A 26,064-nucleotide genomic window follows, 5' to 3' on the forward strand; every position below is an offset into this window, starting at 1 on the left:
TGAGAGAGAGAGAGCACTTGAGAGGGGGGAGGGTCAGAGGGAGAAGCAAACTCCCTGCCGAGCAGGGAGCCTGATGCTGGACTCCCCCGACTCCAGGATCACGACCTGAGCCGAAGGCACTCGCTTAACCAACTGAGCCACCCAGACGCCCCTAGATAATATATTTTAAATTACAACTTAGCATTTAAAAGCTACCATACAACTAAAATTCAAGAAACAGGAGTCTAAGTGGGATGAAATTGTGCTCTGAAATTTAAGCCAGTTCCTCAAGAGCTGAATCACCTAAGGCAGTGTTCAAACAAAGGCTGAAGGCTTGAAGGTTTGTAGGGGAAAATTAGTAAGTGGGTTTCCCCAGAGCAGTGTGAAGTCATCAGGCCGGGGTAATGCTTCCCAGAGGTGTAACCGCGCGGGGGGGGGGGGGGAGGTGGGGGGGAGGGGGGGGAGGTGGGGGGGGTGGGGAGGGGGGGTGCGGGCGGAAATGCGTGGTACTTTGCAGGTCGGCCCCTGGGGACTGGCTTGGCTGACTACCTGGTATTGCCATTAAATTCTTGACCTCTAAGCACATCCCCTAACACCACACCCTGCACGACTTGTTGAAAAGCATCGTTTCTAGTTTTACTCGACTTTTCTGTTTTGACTTGTTCACTATTGTCCAAAATATGTGATAAGGAGCAAAACCCCACTTTTCAAGGCCTAGCCGAGTTCCAAAGACGTCTACACTTCAGAGAAACCTCGGAAGGGAAGGAAAGAAAGAAAGAAAGAAAGAAAGAAAAATCTCTTTTTACCCTATAATAACTACAGCGGAACCGTCAATGGCCAAATCAGTGAATTTGTAAACTCACTCTCATTTTTTCCTAAACAGTGCCACCTACTGTCCATTTTAAGTCATCAGGAGACGTGTTGGCGAGGACCAAAGAGAAATAAGGGGAAAAGAGTAACCGGGAAAAGTAACTCTTCCCAGCTTTAGGGCATTGGGAGGGGCGGGGGGAAGATTGAGAAAAGAGCGTGTCAGAGCAAATAGCAGCATTCTGACTCGGTAGCTTCTTAGAAGGCTCGCAAGAAGCAAAAGCCATTCAAGCCATTCTCTTGGAAATGGCTTTTACTCATCGCGCTACCTCCGAGTTCTCCAGAGCACGATTTTTTATTTTATGTTTTATTTATAATGCGTGCTGTTTGAGCATTTTTACGTTAGGGGTTCAAGTTAAGAAAAAAAAATATGATCATGTTTCCATTTTTTCCGTCACCCAAGACGGAAACGTCTGTGTAAGGGAGACTCTGACACTTGACATCTGCTCAGAAACTTTTGAGCTCCTGGGAAGAAAGGGTTAACATGCGGTAGACCTGTAGCTGATTTTATGTAGAGTCGCAGCCGGCTTTCTAATTTCCAGGTGTGTACACACACACACACACACACACACACACCCCTGCTATCTCTCCCCTGGGCTGTTACTTAGCCTAAGGGCACCAGTTGGCCTTAGAGCAAATTAGTGAAACAGTGTGGGGAGTTTTTCGCGAAGAGGGAATCCTTGTAACTCAGACTGGAGTTCAGGGATGTCTGCAAAGCGCGGCCTCCCCGCTCCACCGCTGGAGGGAAGGAGGGAATCAGGTGGTGCCCAGCATATGTGCAGTGCATTTCTCTGCACACGTTAGCAATCAAGTTAATTGAATTCATTGGAGTTTAGAACCGGCCTCTAGCTCAGAGAGGGCTTTGAATGGCCAATTTCTCTTTCTTCCTCTACCCCTCCCCGCCTTCCTCCCGCCCGCCCGCCCGCGCTCCCAGTTCCCTCCCCTCCGGGTTCCCCAGTCCGCACCTCCCTTCTCCACTCCCCTCACCCCCCACTCCCTCCTCCGCCCTATTAAAACACCCACCAGCTCACTTGTTAAGACCCCCTTAAGTTGGAGGAGGCAGAAAGGCAACAACAGCGAGGAAGGAGAAGTCAAAACGTCTGGAAAGAATTACCCAGTCCTGGCTTCCAGCAGCCCATTGAACCAGGGACTTGAACCAGCCCCAGCCAAAGACTTTCTCCCGATTCTGCGCTTCCTGGGTTCTGCTGAGTCTTCACCGGGCTTTTCTTGATACGAAAAAGAAAAGAGACTTTCCGATATCAGGGGAGGGGGAACTGGAGCAAAAAATAAAATTAAATTAAAAAAAAGTTAATTTATTTTTAAAGCACAATTTTTTCTTTTAAGAATTAGACTGAAGTGCAACGGAGGTATTAAAAAGAACAGTAGTGAGATTTCCTTTTAAAGTGGGGGAGAACCAAACATTTAAGACTCCCCCATCCTTTTTAAATGTTGTTTTTAAATTTTTTATTTTTTTTGGCCGGTCGTCTCAAATTCATCTGATCTCTTATTACCTCAATTTTGGAAACTGCCCGCCACCGACCCTCCGGGACCACACAGACAGGCTGAGGACAACTTTATGACCAAGAGCTGAACAAGGTACGTTACACTGGCGCGATATGGTGAACCAGGAGGGCCCCCCGAATAGGCCAGGGAGAGGGAAGAAATTATCCACGTAAGTGTTAAAAAATTGTAAAGCTGGTTTTCGACAGAAAAGTTTGAGGTCTGCCAATTTCCAACAGGCTGAAAATCAGGGGATATTTCAGATCACTCTCAGGCTTGGCACCCTGTCTTTTCCCATCCCTGCGGCGCTCGCCCGAAATCCGCTGCCTTTCTGGGAACACAGGTAACCTCTGCCTGGGAAAGACCGCACGTCCCGGGATGTACTTTTCCACTCCGCATCTTCCGGAGCCGCAGAGGGGCTCCCAAGTCGGGAAACAAGAATTTCCAGTGCAAGGAAAATGTATTCCGCACAGCCGCTCCCCCATCCCCTTGCCCCTTCCCTTTCCATCCCTTCCTTTCTTCCCCTCCCCCCCAATTCTACGTGGGGAGGAAAACCCTGGAACGGCCCAGTTTTTACTTTTAAGTGGGAAACCCGTTCTTACTTGGAAAGCAAAGGGTTAAAGCGATCCGGGCTCCCAGCTCCGGAGAGCCAAGACCCCCGAGAAGGAGGGTCCTTTGCCACCTCCTCGCAGCTACCGGCCTCGCTCGGCCACTCCCACTTTCCCGGGCTTCCCCTCCTTTGCACTCCCCGGACCCCAGGAAAGTGTCAGGCTGGGTCGGCCCGGGCTCTGCCCGGCTCCGGAATCCTTACTCGGGCCAGGGGTCCCTGACGCAGGCGGTGGCACTCGGGGACCCCAGAGAGAGGAGGGCGCGCGTCCCTCTCCTCGCCGCCGCCCGGGGGCAGGGCGTGCGTGGGGACCGCGCGCTGCAGCGCAGGCAGCTGCAACGTCCTGGGAGCCAACTCCGACGTGGCACCGAGCACGCTGGCGCTCCTTTCCGCAGCTGCAGCGCGGAGCCCGGCGGGTGGGGGGCTTGCGGGTGCCGTCCCCAGCGCCCGGCCCGGAGGTGGGAGCCGGGGCGAAGTGGGAGGCGAGCCAGAGGCTGGGTTGGGGTGGATAATCAACACCTTGGGCGGAATTCGTCACGTTGGTTCCCGCCCAGCGTGAGCGAGGGCTCCGAAATGGGTCCCAGTGAACGGGAGGGCGGGTCTGAAAGGAGGGTCTGTGTGCGGGCGGGATGGGATGGCGAGAGAGCCTTTTCCCTCCGGCCGGGCCGACTCAGCTGAGGGGAAACGGCGCTGGAAGGATAATTAAGGCTGGGAAGAGGTGCTGGGAGCGGAGAGGCGGTGCCTGGGGAGGAGGGCTTAGGAGACCCGGGTCCTATTACACCGGCTTAGGTGCCAGCGCCTCTCCCTCCATCCCCCCCCCCTCACGCAAACGCCCGCGCGGAGGACTTGGACTTAGCGACCCTGCGCGCCTCTGGGGCGAGCGAGCTGCTGCAGCCGTGCGCCCCGAAGGTGCGTGTAGGAGCCCTGGCGGCCCCTCCCTGGCCACTTCCCCACGCTTGGGTACCGTCGCCGCGGGCGTCTCCCGAGCAGCTGCTCAGAACCGCTGCGCTCCAACCCACGTGGCTGGCCTGGGATTGCCTTTGACGTCACACCCTGGGGGGAGGTGTGACGCAATAGATCGGGAAGCTCTGATTGGCTGCGAAGGGCTTCCCCGAACTGCAGGCCTGAGTATATATAGACTTTCAGCTCTGAGTTAAAAGTGAAGGGTATTGGTAGCTGGGCTTTGCTGAGGAAGTGAGGGTGACCGAAAAGGGGGGGAAAGCCTTCACTGCCTGTTGCAGATTTCAAGCTTTTCTCCTCCTCGCAGATTTTTTATTGCAGTGGAGTAGGATCATGTACCTTTGGAAGGGTTAAACAGGATTATGATTTTTTAGAAAGGTAATTTTAACTTTTTAAAAGGTCAACACATATTCAAACATTTTCAATGATGAAAGGTTTAAAATTAAGATGTGTATTTATATAGATTGGACTAGGACAAATATTTATGCCCGTCAAACTGTTTGTAGATACGGTTTTAAATTTACAGAATAGGATTGAAAAGAATACTTAAATTCTAAACATTTTCTTTTCATTCCAATGTGTGCAAAATGACTCATTCGTTATATTTTCGCTGCGTTTTTCTAGATGCTAAATATGACTACTCAAACTACTGGGGTGCTGCATTTTTATTTTTACTTTTATTTTTATTTACTATTTATTTATTGGTACTGCATTTTTAATACCCATCGTGCTCATTGCAGGTCTTTTCACTACTTGGTTATTTTACATTTTCAATAGAAGGTTAACTCTTTAAAGTGCCTATTATAGTATTTATATTATTTCATGTGTGAGTTTGCAGTTTTGGAACAAGTATTCAGAATTCTAGGTCAACATTTCTCAGTGATAGCTTTGGAATTAGAATATCAACACTCCTGTTCACTTTTTCTTACTTATGTATTTCTTGAGTTGGGGGAATAGCAAAATGTCTTGTAGATATATTGGCAAACATATTACCTGGTATTGTACCTAGAACTAAATCTTTACTTTACCAGAGAAAGTTAAGCAGCTTCGATAAATTAAGGTCTTAAATCGGTGATTAGCCTCAAATTTGAATGTTACTCTCCACAAAGCAAAGATGAAGTGGCTGCCATCCTGGAACACAAGAATTGAGCAACAAATAAGAAATAAGAAACTTCCTAGAAAGTAAGTCAGTTTGAAACTAATTGTTTTTGCTAGGTTTATGGAAGAGCCTCATAGTTTTGAATTTCGTAAACACTTTTATACATGGTTTCCGCACCAGCTTTCTTTTAAAACAATTTTTTTAAAGATCTTATTTATTTGAGAGAGATAGTGAGAGAGAGCAGGAGCTGGGGTGGGAGAGGGGGAGAGGGAGAGGGAGAAGCAGACTCCCCGCTGAGCCGGGAGTTTCATGTGGGACTCAGTCCTAGGACCCCGAGATCATGACCTGAGCTGAAGGCAGACACTTAACCAACTGAGCCACACAGGTGCCCCTAAAACAGTTTTTTTTTTTTTCCTTGAAAGTTTAAGCACAGACCGTTCACGGATTCATTTATCTATTTTTGGAACTGTGGGGAAAGCCCGTATGGATAATGTGTAGGTCCCCTTTGGCAAAGTTATATTACAGTGTTACATTTTTTAATTGAAGTATAGTTCACACACAAAGTTACATTAGTTTCGGGTGTATAACATAGTGATTGAACAAGTTTGTACTTCATGCTATGCTCACCACCAGTGTAGCTACCCAACCCACCTCATCATCCAACAATATTACAATACCATTGACTGTATTCCCTATGCTGTACCTTTTACCCCGAGACTTATTTACACAGTTACATTTTTTTTTTCAATCTGAGAACAACTGGCTCATTACGTTATTAGCTTCCTGACTTTTGCATAATGTGGAAGTGATGAGTTAACAGAGTAATTGGAGAACAGAGCATAAACTCCACTGTCCTTTTCTGGGTTCTGTTTTTTGTTTTGTTTTGTTTTTAATCCAAATTCACTCAGGTTGTGTCCCACTAAGAGGCTGCAAGGACCAAGCCAGTTGCAGCTGGTATGACAGCTGAATGGGGGAGACAGCTCCCTGTAGAAAGATCGTTTCCACCCCAACTTGGTTTTAAGCCTTTCCTCTCTAGGGGCAATCTGCATAGAATAAGTATCACCCCACCGCATATACCTTAAATTATTCAAGTATATTTTGAATGTCATCAACGTGTACAGATGTATAGAGTTTGTATATATATTGCCTTGTCCATAATCTATCTTTCCAAGTTACGCCCAAGGTGGGGCTTGAACTCATGACCCCGAGATCAAGAGAAGCATGCTCTACTGACTGAGCCAGCCAGGTGTCCCTCACGGTCTAGGAAAATGTTGCTGATATAGGAGTCAAAATAAATATAATGATGTTACACTCTTAAATTTTTTTTAAGATTTTATTTATTATTTATTTATGTATTTATTTATTCATGAGAGAGAGCGAGTGAGCACGAGCGAGCAGTAGCATGAGCTGGGGAGAAGAGCAGAGGTAGAGGGAGAAGCAGGCTCCCCACTGCGTAGGGAGCCAGATGTGGGCTGGATCCCAGGACCCTGGGATCATGACCTGAGCTGAAAGCAGACACAACCGACTGAGCCACCCAGGTGCCCATCTTAAATATTTTTTTGAACTTAAATAATAAAATATTTACAAAAGAATGTCTCTAAAATGCATTAATTTTTACTGCAAATTTTTAAAAAGCAAATAGGATGCAGTTCACATTTTAATGGAATTTGTCATACAGAAAAATATACTCAAAGAAGTCTTTATAAATAACCATAGTGTAAGGCAAAATCTAACAGGGCCCATAAAAAAGTAAAATAATAGCTACTGTTTATTACATGTCTAATATGTATCAGGCACTGAATTAGATACTTTATATACATTATATCTAATCCCAACCCCCATAAAGAAAGTTTTGTAATTAAAGGAACCTTGCCTCAGAATGATTAAGCAACTCAATCAAAGTCACAGTGTTAGAGAGGAGTGTGGATGCAATTTAATCCAATACTTCTTGAATATAATGCCCCTGAGCTGAACTATGCTGCAGCTGGACTAGTCAAGTTTTATGGGGGCTTACATTGAGGAGAAACCACATCTGAGAGAGATCAGAAAAGATTTCATGAGGCGACTTGGCGTTTGTGGGGCCTATGGCTACATGGGATTCTGACCTATGAAGATAGTGCCCAAGAGCCAATGGAGGAGGAATATAGAGAGCTAAGATTCCATGCCAAGCCTTTCTGCAAACTTTACCCTTTGCCATGCTGAATTTTAGGATGGTGAAATTCAGGAACCAATAGGGCAGTTGGGAGAAGTGGCATCCTAGGAGTGATCGATCAGTACTGATGGTACAAATGAAATCTGAAACCTGCAGCTCTGGATCCAGACACAGCTGGGGTGACAAGGCCTTTGAAAGGCCTATTGCCTAACCTTGCAAGCTTGCTCGCTCCAGGGTCTCTGCTAGGATCAATGCAGTGGGACTGGAGAGAAAAGGCCAACTTCAAAGCCAGGGAGGAAGAGGAGGTCAGAAGGGGAGAGGATGGGGGTCATGTGCTCTAATACATCCCAGAGGGTAATGTGCTGTAATGTGAAGACTATTGAGAGGCTTCATTTGGGTACTTTTACCTCGGATTTCTGGTTGAGGACAGTAGCAGAGGTAATACAAAGGAGGGATGCGAATCGATGCAAATAAATCATTGAAGTTTTCTTAGACTTTAACCCAGTGATTGCCAAACTTTGTTGCAATTAGAATTGCTTAAGATTTGAAAATTACTCATGCCCTGTTAACACCCCATACCAATGAACTCAGAATGTTGTGGAAGCCACACATGAGTAGTTTTTACAGATCCCCCTAAGTACTGTGGATGTACATGAAAATTTGGGAAACCCTGCTTTTTACCTTTGCTCACCATGCCTTCCCAATCCACCCTTCGCAGGCAAATGGCTACAAGCAGAGTATGTCTTATATTACAAAGAAGCAGGTTTCCATGCTCCTTGGCTAGTGTCACCTGCCTAAGTTAATATTCTTAATTCTAATCATTCTACATATGACTGGAGGCCTAGCCACCCCCACCCCACCCCCCACAATACAACAAGTTAGGGGTAAAGAAAACCTGTGTTCTAGAACCAGTTCTGCTATTCATGAGATGTGATTTTGAGCAATGCATTTGCTAAGGAAATACTCTTTACATATCTCCTTTTGGCCTCTGTATGTGTAAATATTGGCTACAAATTAAAAAGACAGCAATCTAGTCTTCAGTGGGTTTTAAAATATAATGAGGAAGAGGGACAAGTGCACTTTATCATTTAAGTTACTCTTTCTTTACATTAAGACATTAAAGCCATTAGTATCCCACTGAAGCTGGGATAAATATATATATATTCCTTGCCTACTTACAGTAAGCCTGCAAAAAGGTTGCATTCCTGTTTTGCAGATGAGGAAATAAGGCTCAGGGAGAAGATAGTTGCCGAAAGGAATTTACCCTTTGTACTCCTCCTTCAGGTGAAGAGCACACCCACATTGCAAAATATATTCGTCCTTATAGACACTCAGCTATGGGCGGTTGTGATATGAAAATTAATAAAGTTTCAACCCAATCCCTAAAATTTGAAGTTCAGAGATACTGATTGTGTAAGGACACATGGCTCATTCACAGGAACTGTCAGGGAGTCCAATAGCTAAAATGAGGCAGAGCTTGGGCTTCAATCCATTTCTTCCCAGTCCAGCTATGCCCCATATGTCATGCTCATCCCTTATTAACTAACAGTGGATTAGAGGGAAGGGGAGTCAGGCTGATTGGGGAGTTAGCAGGAAAGAAACTGTTGGTCATTTTTCTTTTTTTAGGTACTTAAATGAGTTCTCTCTTTTAATTTAAAGATTTGTTTTGTGAAGTCAATATGATTATTTCCATTTTATCTTAGATGAAGAAACTGAAGGTGTCTAGTATTATGTAACTCGCTCAGTGTTAACCATGCCATTAAAAGGAAGAGCCCCGAATCTGTCCCAATTTAGTCTGGTTCCAGAGACGTGGAGGCATGCCTGCCACACACAAGGATATATACACACACAAGTCATTAGAAACAAACACAGAACAGTATATGGATCAATGGACAGTAAATAGAGTAAGAGTACCAGGTTTGAAGTTGGTAAAAGATTATCTCATTATCCCCCATGCCCCAGACTTGACCCCCGAATTCATAAGGTTCCTCAAATTGTAACTTGCAGTGTCTGGAAATGCTTTTGGAAGGCCATTTGCCTTTTCTAACTTTATCATCCTGAGGTCTTCAGTAGCTGGTCTGGTACTCCCTACAACCACTACATTTAGATAGCTGGGCAAGAAATTATTATTATTTTTAAAGATTTTATTTATTCGTCAGAGAGAAAGAGAGAGAAAGAGCACACAAGCCGGGGGAGAGACAGGCAGAGGGAGAAGCAGGCTCCCCGCCAAGCAAGGAGCCTGATGCGGGACTCAGATCCCAGGACCCTGGGATCATGACTTGAGCTGAAGGCAGACGCTTAACCAACTGAGCCACCCAGGCATCCCTGGGCAAGAAATTCTTAAAAAATAAAGGAAAAAAAAACCCTGCTGGAGGAGAGGTACCCTTAAGGGTTCAACATATGTTCATTGGCCCTGCAGCGAAGATAGAAGGACATGTTCTTAGTCTGCATGGATTGCCTGAGTCCAAAAGGACTTACTCATTTATTCAGCATGCCTACTATGTGCCAGACCCTGTTTTTGGTACAAGAACACACAGCTGATAGAGATCATCAAGTCCCTGTAGCCATAGAGTGTACATAGGGCTAGTTAGAAAATCAAGCAGAATCTGGAGGGCAGGACAGGGAGTGAAGAGAGGGAGGAATCGTTTTAGAAGGGAGTGGTAAGCTAAGACTTCTCTGAAGAGATAGCACTTGGCCTTACTCTCTGTAGCCTTTCCCAGATGCTGGCGACTAATTTGAATTCACTTCCTCTTCTCCCAGATCCCAGACAGAAGGACTACTTCGCAAAGCTATGGAACTCAGTTCTTGCCACGGCGCTAGTGCTCTGGGAGCAGCTGCTGTTCTGGCTCATCCCACATTGCCTTCTGGTTAATAAGGGGCAAGGGGGAAAAAGGGCTCTGATACCCAGTGACTTACAGAGTCCAACTTGGGGTATGTGAGCTAACAGCAAGGCTTCTATCTGCTCTCCAGGTGGAACAATGAATGCAGGAGCGCCTTTCTCGTGGTAATAAAGCAGGATTTTGGCTGCAGGCATGAATAGCACTGCTGTTGCTTAGACGCAACCGGCTTTCTTTGGGATAAGGTCACTCTATGTCCCTTTCGGCTGCATCCACGTAGAAAAGTATATGAGCCCAGAAATCCTCCCAGAGTGTTGGCTGATCTTGTATCTGTTCCTGACTGTCAATTCCCCATTTTCCTTAATATCAGGAAAAGGGTTTTTGAGGTTCATTTCTAACATTTCCTTACACAAGGAAATGTGGTATTAACCAGAGACAAAAGGATCTTGCCTGTTGTGTCATGATGATTCAAATCTATTCAGCAAATATTTACTGAGAATCCTCTAATCTGGCATTATGCTACCATGTGGACCCTACTCCTGGTTTTGGGACCATGTGGACAAGTTACTTACATACTTAAGAGTCTTGGTTTCCTCCTCCTTTGAGATGAAGAATACGTTTACCATTTAGAGTTATTAAGATTAAATAGGATCATGCAACCCAACAAAGCAGACAAGACTTGCCCCGGTGCCTGAAACCTAATGAATGGTGAATGTTAGCTGATATAACAATGCCAATGATGATGTTGATGCAGAAAGTTACATCCATTCATTCAGCAAATATTTACTAAATACCACCCATAAACCAGGCAGTGTTTTATGTCCTTGGGGCACGTTAGTGAAAATAGATTTAAAAAAATCTGTTGACTCCGTGGAACTTACATTATGGTACATCAAGGTATTCTTTAACACTTGGCTTAGCCTAGAATTTACTGTGAAGACTAGTACTTAGTGAATCACTGGTATCAGGTCTAATATCAGCTTAAAAATCAATTAAGTTTTGATTTGGGCAAAAAATTCAAGTTTTATATTTTAAATACTCATGGAAGGTGGATTTCTAAATCCTCTTTCCATGTAGCAGTAAACTCTTATGATCCAGGATGGAACTAACCATATTTTCCAGCTTAACAATAAAGCCATATGTCTGACAAGGAGAGTTTGCTTGTGAAGCAGAGTATCTGAATTGAGGATTGTCTCAGAAAGTCTCACACATATGGTGCCCATATCTATGAAATTGCCCCCAGGGTGGGGAGTTATAAAACAACACACACTGTGTGTCACTCCTGGAGATCAATGTATTCCCTCAGTAAAGCTTGCTCTGAAATGTGCCTTTTGCCCTTTGGCCTGGCCTGAGATGCTGCATGGGTCGTATCGGGCAACAATAGGATACATGGCAGAAATATAAAGGTTCGATTTTCGCCATGTTGCTGCAGTTTACTAGCAACTTTTCCCAGGCTTCAAAGGGACATTCTGGAGACTCCTCTGATGTAAGAGGGTGTTCCCTCTTCAGCTGGGGCCAGCAGATGCTATGCGAACACTCTTTGTCCACGTGTGCTGATAAAAGCAAGGAAAATGTGAATAATGGAAAAGAATGGCAGGCAGTTCTTTTGCTGGCTCTGGTGATGTTAAACACAAGCAAAACACACACTTCAGCTTCTCCCTGGCAGAGTGTTGTAGCCCCCTTGAAATTTTTCACTCTTGTGAGAATGACTCATGTCTTGGAAACGACAAGTTCCAAGTCTGGTCCTCCCCGTACCTTTAGGCATTGGTTAAGGTGCCCATTGGGGGTTTTCGGCATCCTGTCAGCTGTTTTAATTAACCAGGGATGCTGTGCTCTCTTGCCTTTCACTGGGAACTCCCCATTTCACCGATCCCCAGCATCGAGAATTTTCCATTGTGTTGGGATTACCTGTATCATATCAGCCTCTGATGTCCTACGTAAGTGCTGGAAAGGAGAGACACATCTGGGTATGTTGTTTTAGCTTCCTCGTTAGCCGATACTTTGGTACTTTAAACTGTGTCGTGCTTTTGGTTTTTTAAAACCCTTTCATAAACACTTTGATTTGGCTCCTCACTGCAGCTCTGTGAAGGGGCCTTGACAAATATTATCTCCACTTAACAAAAGAAAATAATGCCCACAAGCTAGAATCCTGGTCTCCAGGCTGCTTTGCATTACCTAGGTTGTATTAGTTAGGGTGAAATGGACTCAAAATTCTTAGTGGGTAAGCAAACAAACACAAACAAACTCAGCAATTAATTCTGGCTGACTAAGCGTCCAAGGCAGGTCTTCCTGATTGGTGGCTGGCTCCCTTCCACGTGGCAGTTCGAAAACCAAGATCCCTCTATCTCTGGGCTCTGCAATCCCCAGGGACCTTGTTGGTCTGTGCATCAAACCTGCAGAAGGAAAAGAGAGATTGCAGGAGACCTGCCCTCAAGTCCCTTTTGAAAGTGGCCCATCTCAGGTTTCCAAAACCTGGAACCCAAGGGCCAGCCACCCCAAGCCGTCTTGTGCTTAGGAGAGGAAACACAATTGATGAGCAGTTACCCAAAGTTTCCCCAAAGCACAACTGCATATCCACTCAGGACCGCCTCAGTGTGTAACTACAGGCACTGCAATATGAAAGGGGCCTCTTGGATCTGAGTGACGTGTTGGCCACACAACTGGTAACAACCAACATCATACCAGGTGCTGTGTGGACATTCAATTTTAAGTCAGTTTGGAGTCGGAAAATAGAAATAGCATATCCAGCAAGGGACTTTGCAGAGATAATTGCTCACCTTAATTTTCCACTTAAAATAGATCTACTTACGTTTCAAAAGCTGGTTGAATTCAAGAACAAGGTCAAGTATTAATTATATATAGATACGACAAAAACCCCGAATTCAGTGTAAATCATTGAAGATGGGGACGCTGCATTTCTACCAATGATGACCTTCATTATTGTTCGTTATTGGAAGAGGAAGAAAATAAATTTGGGGGTAAAATTGTTACTATGGCTTAAAATAAGAAATACATATTTGATCTTCATCTTGTGCCTGGCACAGAGCTTCTAAAACCCTTGGTATTTTGAAGTGAGACGGATAGAGGTGTCTTTTGTTATGTTAATGGGGTGACTTTAAAAAAAAAAAAAACCGATCTAAGTAAGGGTGGGGACTGGTTGCTAGTGGAACCAACCATTTGATAGGAGGATTGGAGCATCCAGTCCCACCCCCAGACCTCTGGGGGGTAGAGAGGGGCTGGAGATTGAGTTCAATTGCCAATGGTCAATGATTTAATCAAATATGCCTGTGTAATGAAGCCTCCATAAAAATGCAGAAGGAGAGAGTGGAGAGGGCTTCTGGGTTGGTGAATACAGAGATTTGGGGAGAGTGGTGCTCTTGGAGAGGTGTGGAAGTTCCGTGCCCATTCCCCAAACCTTTCATCTGGCTGCTCCTGACTTATGTCCTTTTGTAATGAACCAGTAATCTAGTGAGTAAACAGGTTTCCTGAGTTCTGTGAGCCACTCTAGCAAACTAATCAAACACCAGGTGGGTGGGTCTTGGGAACCTCTGATTTATAACTGGTAGATCAGAAATACAGGTCACAACCTGGGCTTGGGACTGGTGTCTGAAGTTGGGGAGATGGGGGGCAGTCTTGTAGGACTGAACCCTTAACCCGTGGAGTCTGATGCTATTGGGTAGATGGTGTCAGAATTGAGTTAAATTGTGGGACACCCACTGTTGCCTGGAGAATTGTTTGTTGGATGTGTGGGAAACATCCTTCCCACCACACACTGGAATTGGGTCCAGGGACCCCCAAAGACAAACAAAACAACAAAAGTCTACCAGGTAACTCTTCTATGTTCAGCTTTGGAGATACTTAAAGAAATACAAAAAAAAAAAACAAAAAAATTGTCCTCCTATACTCTGGTTGTTCAAAACCTTATTCAGGAGTTATACAAACCCTAGGGAGGAGTACATAACTGGCTGCTATTAAAAGCTGAAATGTGTTTCAGGTCTAATATATTACAGCTTTCAGATGATGGGGAAATTTACCTGTTGAAATTAAGCATGATGCTATTTCTTCCTTAATTTATGAATTATTTCTAAAAACACTTATTGTGTGCTTACTGTATTACAGTAAGGTTTCTGATCCCCAGGATCTAACCGTCTGGTGTTAGTGCTGGTGGATGGAGGAAATAGACTTCTGAACAAAGGATTGCAAAAGAGAATTACAGGGGCTTGAGAGATGTGCAGGATCCCCAGGCATCAGGAACTTTTAATGTCAACAGAGATTTGGAGTCTAAACTCCTTCATTTAGTGGATTAAAAAACCTGAGACTCAGAGAGGTAAAGTGACTCTCTCAAGGTCACAGGGCTAGTTGTTGGAAGAGTTAGTATTAGAATCCAGGTATCCTGATCTTCAACCTCAGCTGGCTGCATGGAAAGGGTGTGAGCTGAGGGATTTGCATTGAAGAGGAGATGAAATTTAGCAAAATCTCCTATGCATTTTTCACTGGTCAGTATTGGGGGTCGGGGGCAACATGGTGTAGGAAGATAGAATGCCTTGCTCACTAGGATGATTAGGTTCTACACCTAGTTATGACCACTTACACAGAGTGCATCCTTAGGTAAATGATCTAACATACTAAAAATAATACTTCCATGTATTTGTTGAACACGTCATGGTTTTCAATAGCACCTTGCCATCATTATCTCATTTAAATGATTCTTGAAACAGCTCTCTGGGGTGTACCAGAAGGGCACCCTTATCCCCATTTTGCAGATGAGAAAGTCACGCAGCTGGTTAAGTGAGAAAGTGAGGTTAGAGCTCTCGGGTACTTCTAGTCCAAAACTCCCCATGATGCCATGTTTATAACAAGTATGGGACAAGAGTGGTTAACCAAGAGTATCATTTGATTATATTACAGATGCATTGTGAGAGGTTTCTATGTATCCTGAGAATAATTGGAACCACACTTTTTGGAGTGTCTCTCCTCCTTGGAATCACCGCTGCTTATATTGTCGGCTACCAATTTATCCAAACAGATAATTACTATTTCTCTTTTGGACTGTATGGTGCTTTTTTAGCATCACACCTCATCATCCAAAGCCTGTTTGCCTTTTTGGAGCACCGAAAAATGAAAAAATCCCTAGAAACACCCATTAAATTGAACAAAACCGTTGCTCTTTGCATTGCTGCGTATCAAGAAGATCCAGACTACTTACGGAAATGTTTGCAATCTGTGAAGAGGCTAACCTATCCTGGGATTAAGGTTGTCATGGTCATAGATGGGAACTCAGAAGATGACGTTTATATGATGGACATCTTTAGTGAAGTCATGGGCAGGGACAAATCAGCCACTTATATCTGGAAGAACAACTTCCACGAGAAAGGCCCTGGTGAGACGGATGAGTCACATAAAGAAAGCTCACAACATGTCACCCAATTGGTCTTGTCCAACAAAAGTATTTGCATCATGCAAAAATGGGGTGGAAAAAGAGAAGTCATGTACACGGCCTTCAGAGCCCTGGGACGAAGTGTGGATTATGTACAGGTAGGTTTCCGAATTCCTGCCAGGGCAAACATACATTTAAATAAAGCAGCTTTTGTATCTCTCCAGGCATATGCTATAGCCCACCCTTGTCCCTCTGAACACAGTACTTCTTTCAGTTCATTTGAAAACAGCGTGACTGTTGAAAGCACATTTTGAAAGAGAGGAAAAAAATCTTGTGTAACTGTTAAGACTATCTACGAAAATGCTTAACTTATGCAGTGTTATTGGTTGGAAATCAAGATTATTTTGAACAGGAGACCCTTCCTTCCTTCTCATTCCCTCCCTTACCTTCTCTGCCCCCTTGTTTCTGCCAAGTCAAATCCAACGTCATTTTCCACAGTCTTAAAATCTCCAGCCTTGTAAGAAAATAGTGTCTGCCGAGCAGAAGGGTCTTGAGAAAATCTGCAGGCTCAAGAGATGGCTATAAAACGTTTTTCACAGAGACTGGGCAAAATGGGGGTGGTGAGAACAATTTTGATTTAAAAGGGTAAGGAATTCAAAACTGAGAGACGGAAAGAAAAGGAAAACAAAAAAGGGAGAAAAACAAACACACACAAAAACCCTTCCCAGAGCAAAACCGAAGTAATGTTTATTTCACTCCCCAAACAGCATTACCTCACTCACTGCACTTGACCTTTGAAAGCATTTGTGATGGTGTTTGCTCTCATGAAAATGAGACAGGCTGTGTCTGTCATTAATTCCCTGACTGCTTGCCCTTGGGTTTCTCCCCTCTTAGTTCTCACTGAAGCTTTCTTCAGAATGTTAGTAGGGTCTCTGTGAATTTGCTAGTTGCAATTTTCTTGCAGATACTTTAGTTAGATTTTGGCCATGATGATGTGATGATGTGGAAAAAAGGGAGACCTGTCTCTGATTTAAGAAAATCCACTGGGACACCCCTCCAGTCTTCTAATAGGTGAGATTCTGCTTTTCAGGAGACCTATCTTATACTTCAGGGGCCTTGACTGCCACAAAGTCATGGCCAGTGGGATGACAGGCTCTGTGTCATGGGATGGGAATGGGCACTGGTTTCAGAGTCTGTTGACGGAGGTGGTAATCCAGGCATTGTTAGCTGGATGAACTCGAGCAGGACCACCTCCCCGAACCTCAGTTTCCTGCATAGAATAAACCAATCTCATAAGGGGTTTAAGATTACCATGAGGTTAATTTTGGTTAATAGCTGAAGAGTTTTGAGGCATTTTTTTTTTCAGTTGATACCAATCTGCATATTAATATCTTCTAGGGAGTTGATAGAGTTTTACTCCCAAGTTTCTCCTATTCTCTTAATTTCTAGAACGGTCACAGTTGAGGTACTTTCTAGTTAACTCAGGACATTTTTATGTATTTTCATAATGCAACTTCAGGCCCAGATAAAGGATGAAATGATCCTTTTATTTATTCATTTTAATAAATATTTTCTCTCTCTTTTTTTAAAGATTTATTTATTTATTTATTTATTTATTTATTTATTTATTTATTTGACAGAGAGAGAGAGAGCGAGAGCACAAGCAGGGGGAGCAGCAGAGGGAGAGGGAGAAGCAGACTCCCCGCTGAGCAGAGAGCCTGATGTGGGGCTCGATCCCAGGACTCTGGGATCATGACCTGAGCCAAAGGCAGACGCTTAACTGACCAAGCTACCCAGGGGCCCCCAAAATGATCCTTTCAAAGGAAGTGATGGGATGGCTGGGGAACTTACAGAGGGTTTGAAGAATGAAGCTCTGAGCCTAAAATGAGGAAGCTTGTTTTGATATTCTGCCTTTAATTCTAGTTGAAACTATTGCTATGTTTGTCATTTCTAATCAAGATGTCATTGTGAGGGTTTCTTTTTTCTTTTCTTTCTTTCTTTTTTTAAGCCTGTTCCAAATCCCCTTCTCCCATCATTCTTGTTTTGAATTTTGTTTGTATCCTTGACAACTTGACATTGTGCCTGACCAGGACAAAATAGCACAAACTATGAAATGTTAGAGTAGGCTCCTTGCTAGAGCCCTAATCAGGCTCGAGAACTTTCCTTCCATCAGACTGAGGCCTCCAGAGAGACCAACCCAAGCAGCAGCTTTCCCTGGGCCCTGAATCCTACTGGAACTCTCAGCCCATTCTAAGCACTCAAACAAATGTGGAAAACCTTTTGGCATTCTGAAACCAGGTGATTGCATGCTGCCATCCCTCATTACAATCCCCCGATATTTAACCATGTGTTCCCTATAAAAATGGAAATGTCATAAGGTTCAAACCAGTACATTCTCACCATCCATTTAAAAGATGTTGGCTACTAAGCATTACAAGTGACTCAATGTGGAGAGCAGGTTGGCCACAGAAAGAAAGAAGTCAGGTTTAGGTGCTCATACACAAGAGAAAGTAGGGCTGGGGCAGACAAAGGACTATCTATCTGCTCACATGCTTGCTAACCTGGCTGAAGACACTGCTTAGCTGTGCGGACATGGCCAAGATGATTGGTCTCCTCCAGTTGCAGTTGGGTCTTGGACACTGGTTAGCTCTCTTCCCACTTGATCTTGAGTAGATGTCCTGCCTATTGCTTCTCATGACCAATTATTTCATGCCTTCACCATTCTCCTAGCACCTACCCAAACTCCTCCCTAACTAACACATGGCCCTGCCTCCTACAAGAGAAAATCAAACGTACTGCTTCTGAATGCTATCAGGGTCTTCTTTTCTCTTCCTTTTTTACAGTTGCAAAGGTACCAAGCTTCATTTCCTATCTCAAGGTTAACCTTTCTGCATACACGCCTGGGCTCTCTGGGTCACCTGGGCTCTCTGGGGCAGCTCCCTCTGGTCTCTGCCAGAGCAAGGTCCTACTGCCTGTCCCTCCACCTCTCTCAGCTCTCCTGTCTAGTCTTCTCCACCTAAAGCCAGTCAAATAACTAACACTGACCTAGAATACGGAGAGAAGCTTTAGTCTAGGAGAAAGCCAGAATGGTAGCAAATTCACCCAGGATGCTAGTGGCTGGTTTCAGAGATAAAGAATACAGGAAATCATAAATAATGAAGTGAGTAAAGCAGGAAATGAGAAATAAGGAGGAGAATGGGGAAGATTTTTTTGAATTTTGAATCAAAGTGTTTTCCGGAGAGAACTTTTTTTTTTCTCAAAAAGAGACAGATTCTGATCTGTCTCGTATGGCTTAAGTAAGCTAGGGCAAAACCTTTCTTACTTTTGCAAAATAGTACTTCTATTAGCTTTTTTATTTACTATAGTAACACATGGTGGTGTGTTTAAAAATACAGAAAAGCACAATGAGTAAAATTGAAATCCTCCACAGCACATACATGACACACAGATTCTCAAATTTGATACTTGACAGCATATGCCTTTCTAATTTTCCCTTATTTTGAAAATAGTTTTCAGATTATATTGTATTTACTTTTTGTTTGTTTGTTACTTCTTCACAATGACAGAAGACTTTTTAGGTGTACTTTGATGCCTAGATTATATGATTGCTTTATTCTTATGTCCTATTACTGAACCTGGATAATACAACATAAGTGGCCACTGGTAACCATGTGACCAAGGTAACTGTCATTATCCCCTGATGTGTGGTATTAGGGATTGTCCAGGTAGAAAATACATAAGAAGCATAAACATGTTCTACCAGGGAAGACCATAGGAGACAATTTTATGATTAATTTACTCTGACAGTATCCTAGGCATCCATGTTTCCTTTAGTAGGAGAAAAGTAAGACTAAATTATTCTTAATTGTAGAGTTGACCTTCATTATTCATGGAGTCTGTATTTGTAAATTACGCCACTCAGTAAAATGTATTTGTAACCCCCAAAGCACTTGCAGTGCTTTTGTGATCATTTGCAGACGTGCAGAACAGCATAAAATTTGAGTCACCTGATGTACATGTTCCCAACTGAGGTCAAAGAAGACTGTGCTATAAACTGTCCTGTACATGGTACAGCACAGCGGAAACAAGTAACTTCATAATCTACTTTGTATCATGTTTTTCACATTGTTGTGCTTTCTGTGGGTGATGTAACTTTTTAAAATGCCCCCTCCCCCCACCAAGTGTAGTACTGGGCTAGTGTTCCTGAGCACAAGGCTGTGACTGCCTTATGAAGAAAATAGATTTGTTGGGGGGCTTGGGTCAGCTGTGTTAATGACTCAATTTCATATAATAAGATGTATTTAAACAGGAACGCAAATAAAACAGGGTTTGGTATTGGTCAGTAGACAAAAATTTGTGACCAGAGTCTCAGAGGAACCCAACCCCGTATTTGTGCTAGAAGCAATTGTTTTGCTGTTCTCTAAGTCAGTGTTCATGGAAACTTTGTGGAACATAACTATCATGAATCGTGAGAATCAACTATATGTCAAATTTGCTTGGTTCCTGTTCTCTATGGGAAGCCTAAGCAATTGAAATATTCCAAGGGCTGATGTTGCGAATGTTTTATGTCTTCCTGTATCATTCATACTAGAGGGTAAGATTAGAGTTCATTAAAATAGGAGTGGGGAAATCTGAATTCTAGACTTAACTCTGTTGTTTTCTTGCTATGGTAGAACAGATGATCTTCGAGATCATTCCCAGCTCAGAACACTAAGTCAGTACGATTGGTTCTTTTTTTTATAATTTTTTCCAGTACAGTTTTAATTTCTCTGACATTTTCATTTCTTTCTAGCAATACACCTAGGCTTTGCATAAGTATAATCAAAAAACAAAGCAAAAAAAAGGGGGGAGGGTATCAGAATCTGCTTTTCACTTAGCAGTTATTATCATGTTTTCACTTTCATTTTTATCTTTTCATTTTTATTTTATTCTATTTTTTTAAGATTTTATTTTTGAGTAATCTCTACACCCAACATGGGACTCGAACTCGCAACCCTGAGATCAAGATACACACACTACCAACTGAGCCAGCTAGGCTCCCCTCACTTTCATTTTTAATCTGCCCTTTGCCCCAAATTTGGATTCTTGAATGTAAGCCCAGAGTTAAGTGCCACCATAATGGGATTTCCTGACTCCCTTCTTTAGAATGAGAATTCCAACCATTTGGAATAAGGGTGTTTCATGGCTTAAGCCTTAGAGGTGACAACATTTGGTTTCCCACGTTCCCAGCTGGCTTGTCACCTTTGTTTTGCACCTTCTATGACTTTCACTCATGTGCCAGCCTTCCTAAGAAGAAAAGAGAACGACTCCTTTTTTAACCTTCAGGTTTGAAGAGATTCTAGGTTGATGGAAGTCAGTAATTATTTTACAACAATTTGGATAATTCATTCTACCACGGCAGGCATATTTCTTCCTAATTCTTTTTTTAAAAAGTCAACGGAGAAGGACCAAATTGCTTAGATGTCTATGATTGTCTTAGATGTTCATTGGCTAGATTTGAGGTCCCTTGCCGTAAACTCAATTGGTGTAAGAAAAGGTGGTCTTCCTCATCCTGCCTCCCTCTCACGAAAGATTATCTTTTTCTTTCTTTGAGCATATTTTTTTTCTGGAATGGTTTTACTAATTAATTTTTTAAAAATTTTTTATTGTTATGTTAATCACCATACATTACATCATTAGTTTTTAATGTAGTGTTCCATGATTCATTGTTTGTGCATAACACCCAGTGCTCCACGCAGAATGTGCCCTCTTTAATACCCATCACCAGGCTAACCCATCCCCCCACCCTCCTCCCCTCTAGAACCCTCAGTTTGTTTTTCAGAGTCCATCGTCTCTCATGGTTCATCTCCCCCTCTGACTTGTTCCCCTTCATTCTTCCCCTCCTGCTATCTTCTTTTTCTTTTTTCTTAACATATGTTGCATTATTTGTTTCAGAAGTACAGATCTGTGATTCTACAGTCTTGCACAATTCACAGCGCTCACCATAGCACATACCCTACCCACTGTCTATCACCCAGCCACTCCATCCCTCCCACCCCCCCACCACTCCAGCAACACTCAGTTTGTTTCCTGAGATTAAGAATTCCTCATATCACTGAGGTCATATGATATATGTCTTTCTCTGATTGACTTATTTCACTCAGCATAACACCCTCCAGTTCCATCCACATCCTTGCAAATGGCAAGATCTCATTCATTTTGATGGCTGCATAATATTCCATTATATATATATATACCACATCTTTTTTATCCATTCATCTGTCAATGGACATCTTGGCTCTTTCCACAGTTTGGCTATTGTGAACATTGCTACTATAAACATTGGGGTGCACGTACCCCTTCGGATCCCTACATTTGTATCTTTGGGGTAAATACCCAGTAGTGCAATTGCTGGATTGTATGGTAGCTCTATTTTCAACTGTTTGAGGAACCTCCACACTGTTTTCCAGAGTGGCTGCACCAGCTTGCATTCCCACCAACAGTGTAGGAGGGTTCCCCTTTCTCCACATCCCCGCCAACATCTGTCGTTTCCTGACTTGTTAATTTTAGCCATTCCGACTGGTGTGACGTGGTATCTCATTGAGGTTTTGATTTGGATTTCCCTGATGCCGAGCGATGTTGAGCACTTTTTCATGTGTTGGCCATTTGGATGTCTTTGGAAAAATGCCTGTTATGTCTTCTGCCCATTTCTTGATTGGATTATGTATTCTTTGGGTGTTGAGTTTGATAAGTTCTTTATACATTTTGCAGACTAGCCCTTTATCTGATATGTCATTTGCAAATATTTTCTCCCATTCTGTCGGTTGTCTTTTGGTTCTGTGGACTGTTTCTTTGGCTGTGCAAAAGCTTTTTATCTTGATGAAATCCCAATAGTTCATTTTTGCCCTTGCTTCCCTTGCCTTTGGCGATGTTTCTAGGAAGAAGTTGCTACAGCTGAGGTCGAAGAGGTTGCTGCCTGTGTTCTCCTTTAGGATTTTGATGGACTCCTGTCTCAGGTTTAGGTCTTTCAACCTTTTGGAGTCTATTTTTGTGTGTGTTGTAAGGAAATGGTCCAGTTTCATTCGTCTGCATGTGGCTGTCCAATTTTCCCAACACCATTGTTGAGGAGACTGTCTTTTTTCCACTGGACATTCTTTCCTGCTTTGTCGAAGATTAGTTGACCATAGAGTTGACGGTCCATTTCTGGGCTCTCTATTCTGTTCCATTGATCTATGTGTCTGTTTTTGTGCCAGTACCATACTGTCTTGATGATGACAGCTTTGTAATAGAGCTGGAAGTCCGGAATTGTGATGCCACCACCTTTGCTTTTCTTTTTCAACATTCCTCTGGCTATTTGGGGTCTCTTCTGGTTCCATACAAATTTTAGGATTCTTTGTTCCATTTCTTTGAAAAAAGTGGATGGTATTTTGATGGGGATTGCATTGAATGTGTAGATTGCTCTAGGTAGCGTTGACATCTTCACAATGTTGGTTCTTCCAATCCATGAGCATGGAACGTTTTTCCATTTCTTTGTGTCTTCTTCAATTTCTTTCATGAGTATTTTATAGTTTTCTGAGTACAGATCCTTTGCCTCTTTGGTTAAATTTATTCCTAGGTATCTTATGGTTTTGGGTGCAATTGTGAATGGGATCGACTCCTTGATTTGTCTCTCTTCTGTCTTGTTGGTGTATAGGAATGCCACTGATATCTGTGCACTGATTTTATATCCTGCCACTTGACTGAATTCCTGTATGAGTTCTAGCAGTTTTGGGGAGGAGTCTTTTGGGTTTTCCACATAAAGTATCATATCATCTGCAAAGAGTGAGAGTTTGACTTCCTCTTTGCCGATTTGGATGCCTTTGATTTCTTTTTGTTTACTAATTAATTTCAAAGTGACTTTTTAGCTCTTAAATTCTTCTATTTTATGATTTTGTATTTGCCACTTTAATCTGAGGCTGCTAAATTTAGCTGTAGGCTTACTTGTAAATTCCATTTATCCAGAATCCAAATAAATAGAAAATCAAAATTTTTAAAAATTGAAAGTACCATGCAATATTGATAAAGTCCTACAAGTTTGTTATAATAAAGTTAATTACCATATACCATGAACTTTTGAGTGACCTTGTTGGTTATATTGGAGAAATTTTAAATTGTGTGCAATAGTCTATTTTTGTGAAGGTTATTTTCCATTCTAAATTTTTAGTTTCCCCCATCTCCTGCATGTCTATGGTCCCATCCAAATTATGTACCTGTTTTCAGCAGATACTTGAGTTCTCAAGTCCAGATTTAAAAATTAAAATTCTGTCCTATACATTTAGGTACTTAACAAAACCAATTTTAAATAGTATCACGTTCAGCGGGGGTTCAATGTCAATGAGGTATGAAGTCAAGATGGAAGACTTTTATAAGTCTTAATGGGTCCAGGGTCTACCCTTTGCTTGAGGATGAACTTTCACACATTACACCCCAAGGGTACATTCAAGGCTGTACATGAATACTAAGCAGCTGCAAACTACTCTTTTTTTTTTTTCCTTTAATTTCTTTTCTCTAGTAAACAACCCAATCTAAGGATTTTTACATTGCCTGCCCAGAATTCAGTTTTCTTAACTTGAGCTTATTGGGTATCGGAGTAGGCATCGGTTTCCTGCTCTCCCCGTGAGTCTTAACTTATTTACAGTGAGAATAAAAAGGACCCCTTCTCATTGGATTAGTGTCCTTAGTTAGGGCCTCTGTTTTTGGTTTATCACCTCTGGTTTAGGTTGATCACTTTATGTCTTCTTTTTATTGAGCATTTACTATGAGCTAGCCATTATTAAGTGCTTTACATGTGTTATCGAATTAATTTACCAACACAACAAACTTTAGGTGGATATGATTGTCCATATTTTTCATCTGAGCAGTGGAGGTTTAGGAAGGTGAGGTAAGGGCACCAAGGTCAAGAAGCTAGTCCAAGTTTATGTAAACTTGGTGAATGGTGGATTAAGGCAGATCTGTTTCGTCCCGATATTGGCATAGTGCCTTCTCTTCCACAGTGGTGTGTTTCCTCTGGTATTATCCTGTTAAGAGTTCAGGGAGACTGGCACCATCTTGTGTTTGCTAGTAAATAACTCTTTGTGATTTTTTGTTGTTGTTCTGGCCTATCCCTTTTCACTAGAGAAATGTCCTCAGGGAAAGGAAGGGTGAAGGAAACTCCATTTACTTCGTGGTAAAGCTGTTCAGGAAGGCTGGTAGTGGGGTCATGACCAAGAGTAAATTCCACACACTATAGAGAAAAATAGTTTCACTGGGTCAAGGTTAAGATGAAGGGTCAAGCCTTGCAAGCAGGCAAAGGATAAAGGCAGTAGCAACAGAAGGGGTCCTGATTTATTTTCAACCTGTTAACTCATTGAAGGCAGCCAGAGTAATTAAGATTTTCTCTTAATCTGTGTAGCTCTCAACGCCCTTTGAAGTGGTATGGGGCTGGAGGAGGGACGGTGGGGAGATCCACCAGGCAGTCTGAAAGGAAACACGTTAAAAAAAAAAGTGAAACATTAAAAAAGGTGAAACACAGAGACTTAAGATTTTATTTTAGTCTTGGGTCTTAGAATTTGAACAGCATTTGGCAGAATAGGTAACAATATTTCTAAAGGAGAATTACAGACAGTTGCAGACACATTTTAATTTGTTCATTGTGATAAGAGATCCTCGATAAGTAATCAATTCCGATGGCCATTTTAGAGATTCTCTGCTGAGCCATCCATTTGTGGTAAGGATTGACATGATCCCTTAGGTTATGGGTTTACTTAGTGGGTACAAAAATGTAAAGATTATTACCTTATACTAATGGTGTACTTCTCTATGGTCCTTTCCAATTTACAAGGGACTTTGATATGTTCTGTTTCCCTCCAGCACCATTCAGATGGCAAATGGTTTGTTAAAGTTCTCAGAAATAGTGAGATACAGGCCTCAAGACTTCTTAATTCTGAAGGCATTTGTCCTTATAATAGGCAAGTCTTGGCCAAAGAAAAAAAATCTCCTTTACCTAATGTTTTATACCTTTTATGCCATTACTGTTCCTTATACCACATAAAGATGGAGGGAATGTTTTAAAAAAAATCCACTAGAATTAAAATTGGGTTTAGAACATATTTAATCTCAGGTTTGGTTTTTTTTTTTTTTTTTAATTTTATGAAAGAGAACCTTCCCCCTGCAACCAATTATTTTCGTCCCAGGATTGGCAAACTTTGCTTGTAAAAGTCCTGATAGTAACTATTAGGGTTTGCAGGCCATATGGTCTCTATTACAACTCTTCAACTTTGCTGTTTTAGTGTGAAAGCTGCCATAGATGATATGACAATGAATGAGTATGTTTGAGTTCCAATACAACTGTACTTATGGATACTGAAATTTGAATTTCATATAATTTCCCTGTGCCACAAAATAGTATTTTTTTGAATTTTTTCAATTATTTTAAAAGGTAGAAACCATTTTTTGGCCTCGGACTGTATCAAAACAGGGGCAGGCTGGACTTGGCCTGAAGACCTTAGTTTGTCACCCCCTGTAGATAGGGAGGAAAGAGAGGCTGCTATCTCTCAGCTGCAATAGGGCAGGAGGAAGAAGGAGGAGCAGCAGTGGTCTGAGGCACTTCAGCTGATGATTCTGTGGTTAAGACTGAGGTGGCTGGTTCCTTCCCAAAGTGCCTTTTTGTCTTGACATTTTCTACTCGTT

General features: G+C 42.6%; 1 protein-coding gene across 1 annotated transcript in view; it reads left to right on the forward strand.

The window, feature by feature from the left end:
- Positions 1-1,840: 1,840 nt before the first annotated feature.
- The window catches only part of HAS2 (hyaluronan synthase 2), a 32,223-nt gene continuing 7,999 nt past the window's right edge, over positions 1,841-26,064 (forward strand). The window contains exons 1-2 of the mRNA XM_028105705.2: positions 1,841-2,442; positions 14,910-15,536. Coding sequence (XP_027961506.1) covers positions 14,910-15,536 — 627 coding nt within the window. The 5' untranslated portion in view covers positions 1,841-2,442. The remainder of the gene's footprint in view (positions 2,443-14,909; positions 15,537-26,064) is intronic.

The sequence above is a fragment of the Eumetopias jubatus genome, unplaced genomic scaffold (genome assembly GCF_037043125.1).
Source record: "Eumetopias jubatus isolate StellerSeaLion01/CBP00866 unplaced genomic scaffold, mEumJub1_p1.0 scaffold_4, whole genome shotgun sequence".
Classification (NCBI taxonomy): Eukaryota; Metazoa; Chordata; class Mammalia; order Carnivora; family Otariidae; genus Eumetopias; species Eumetopias jubatus.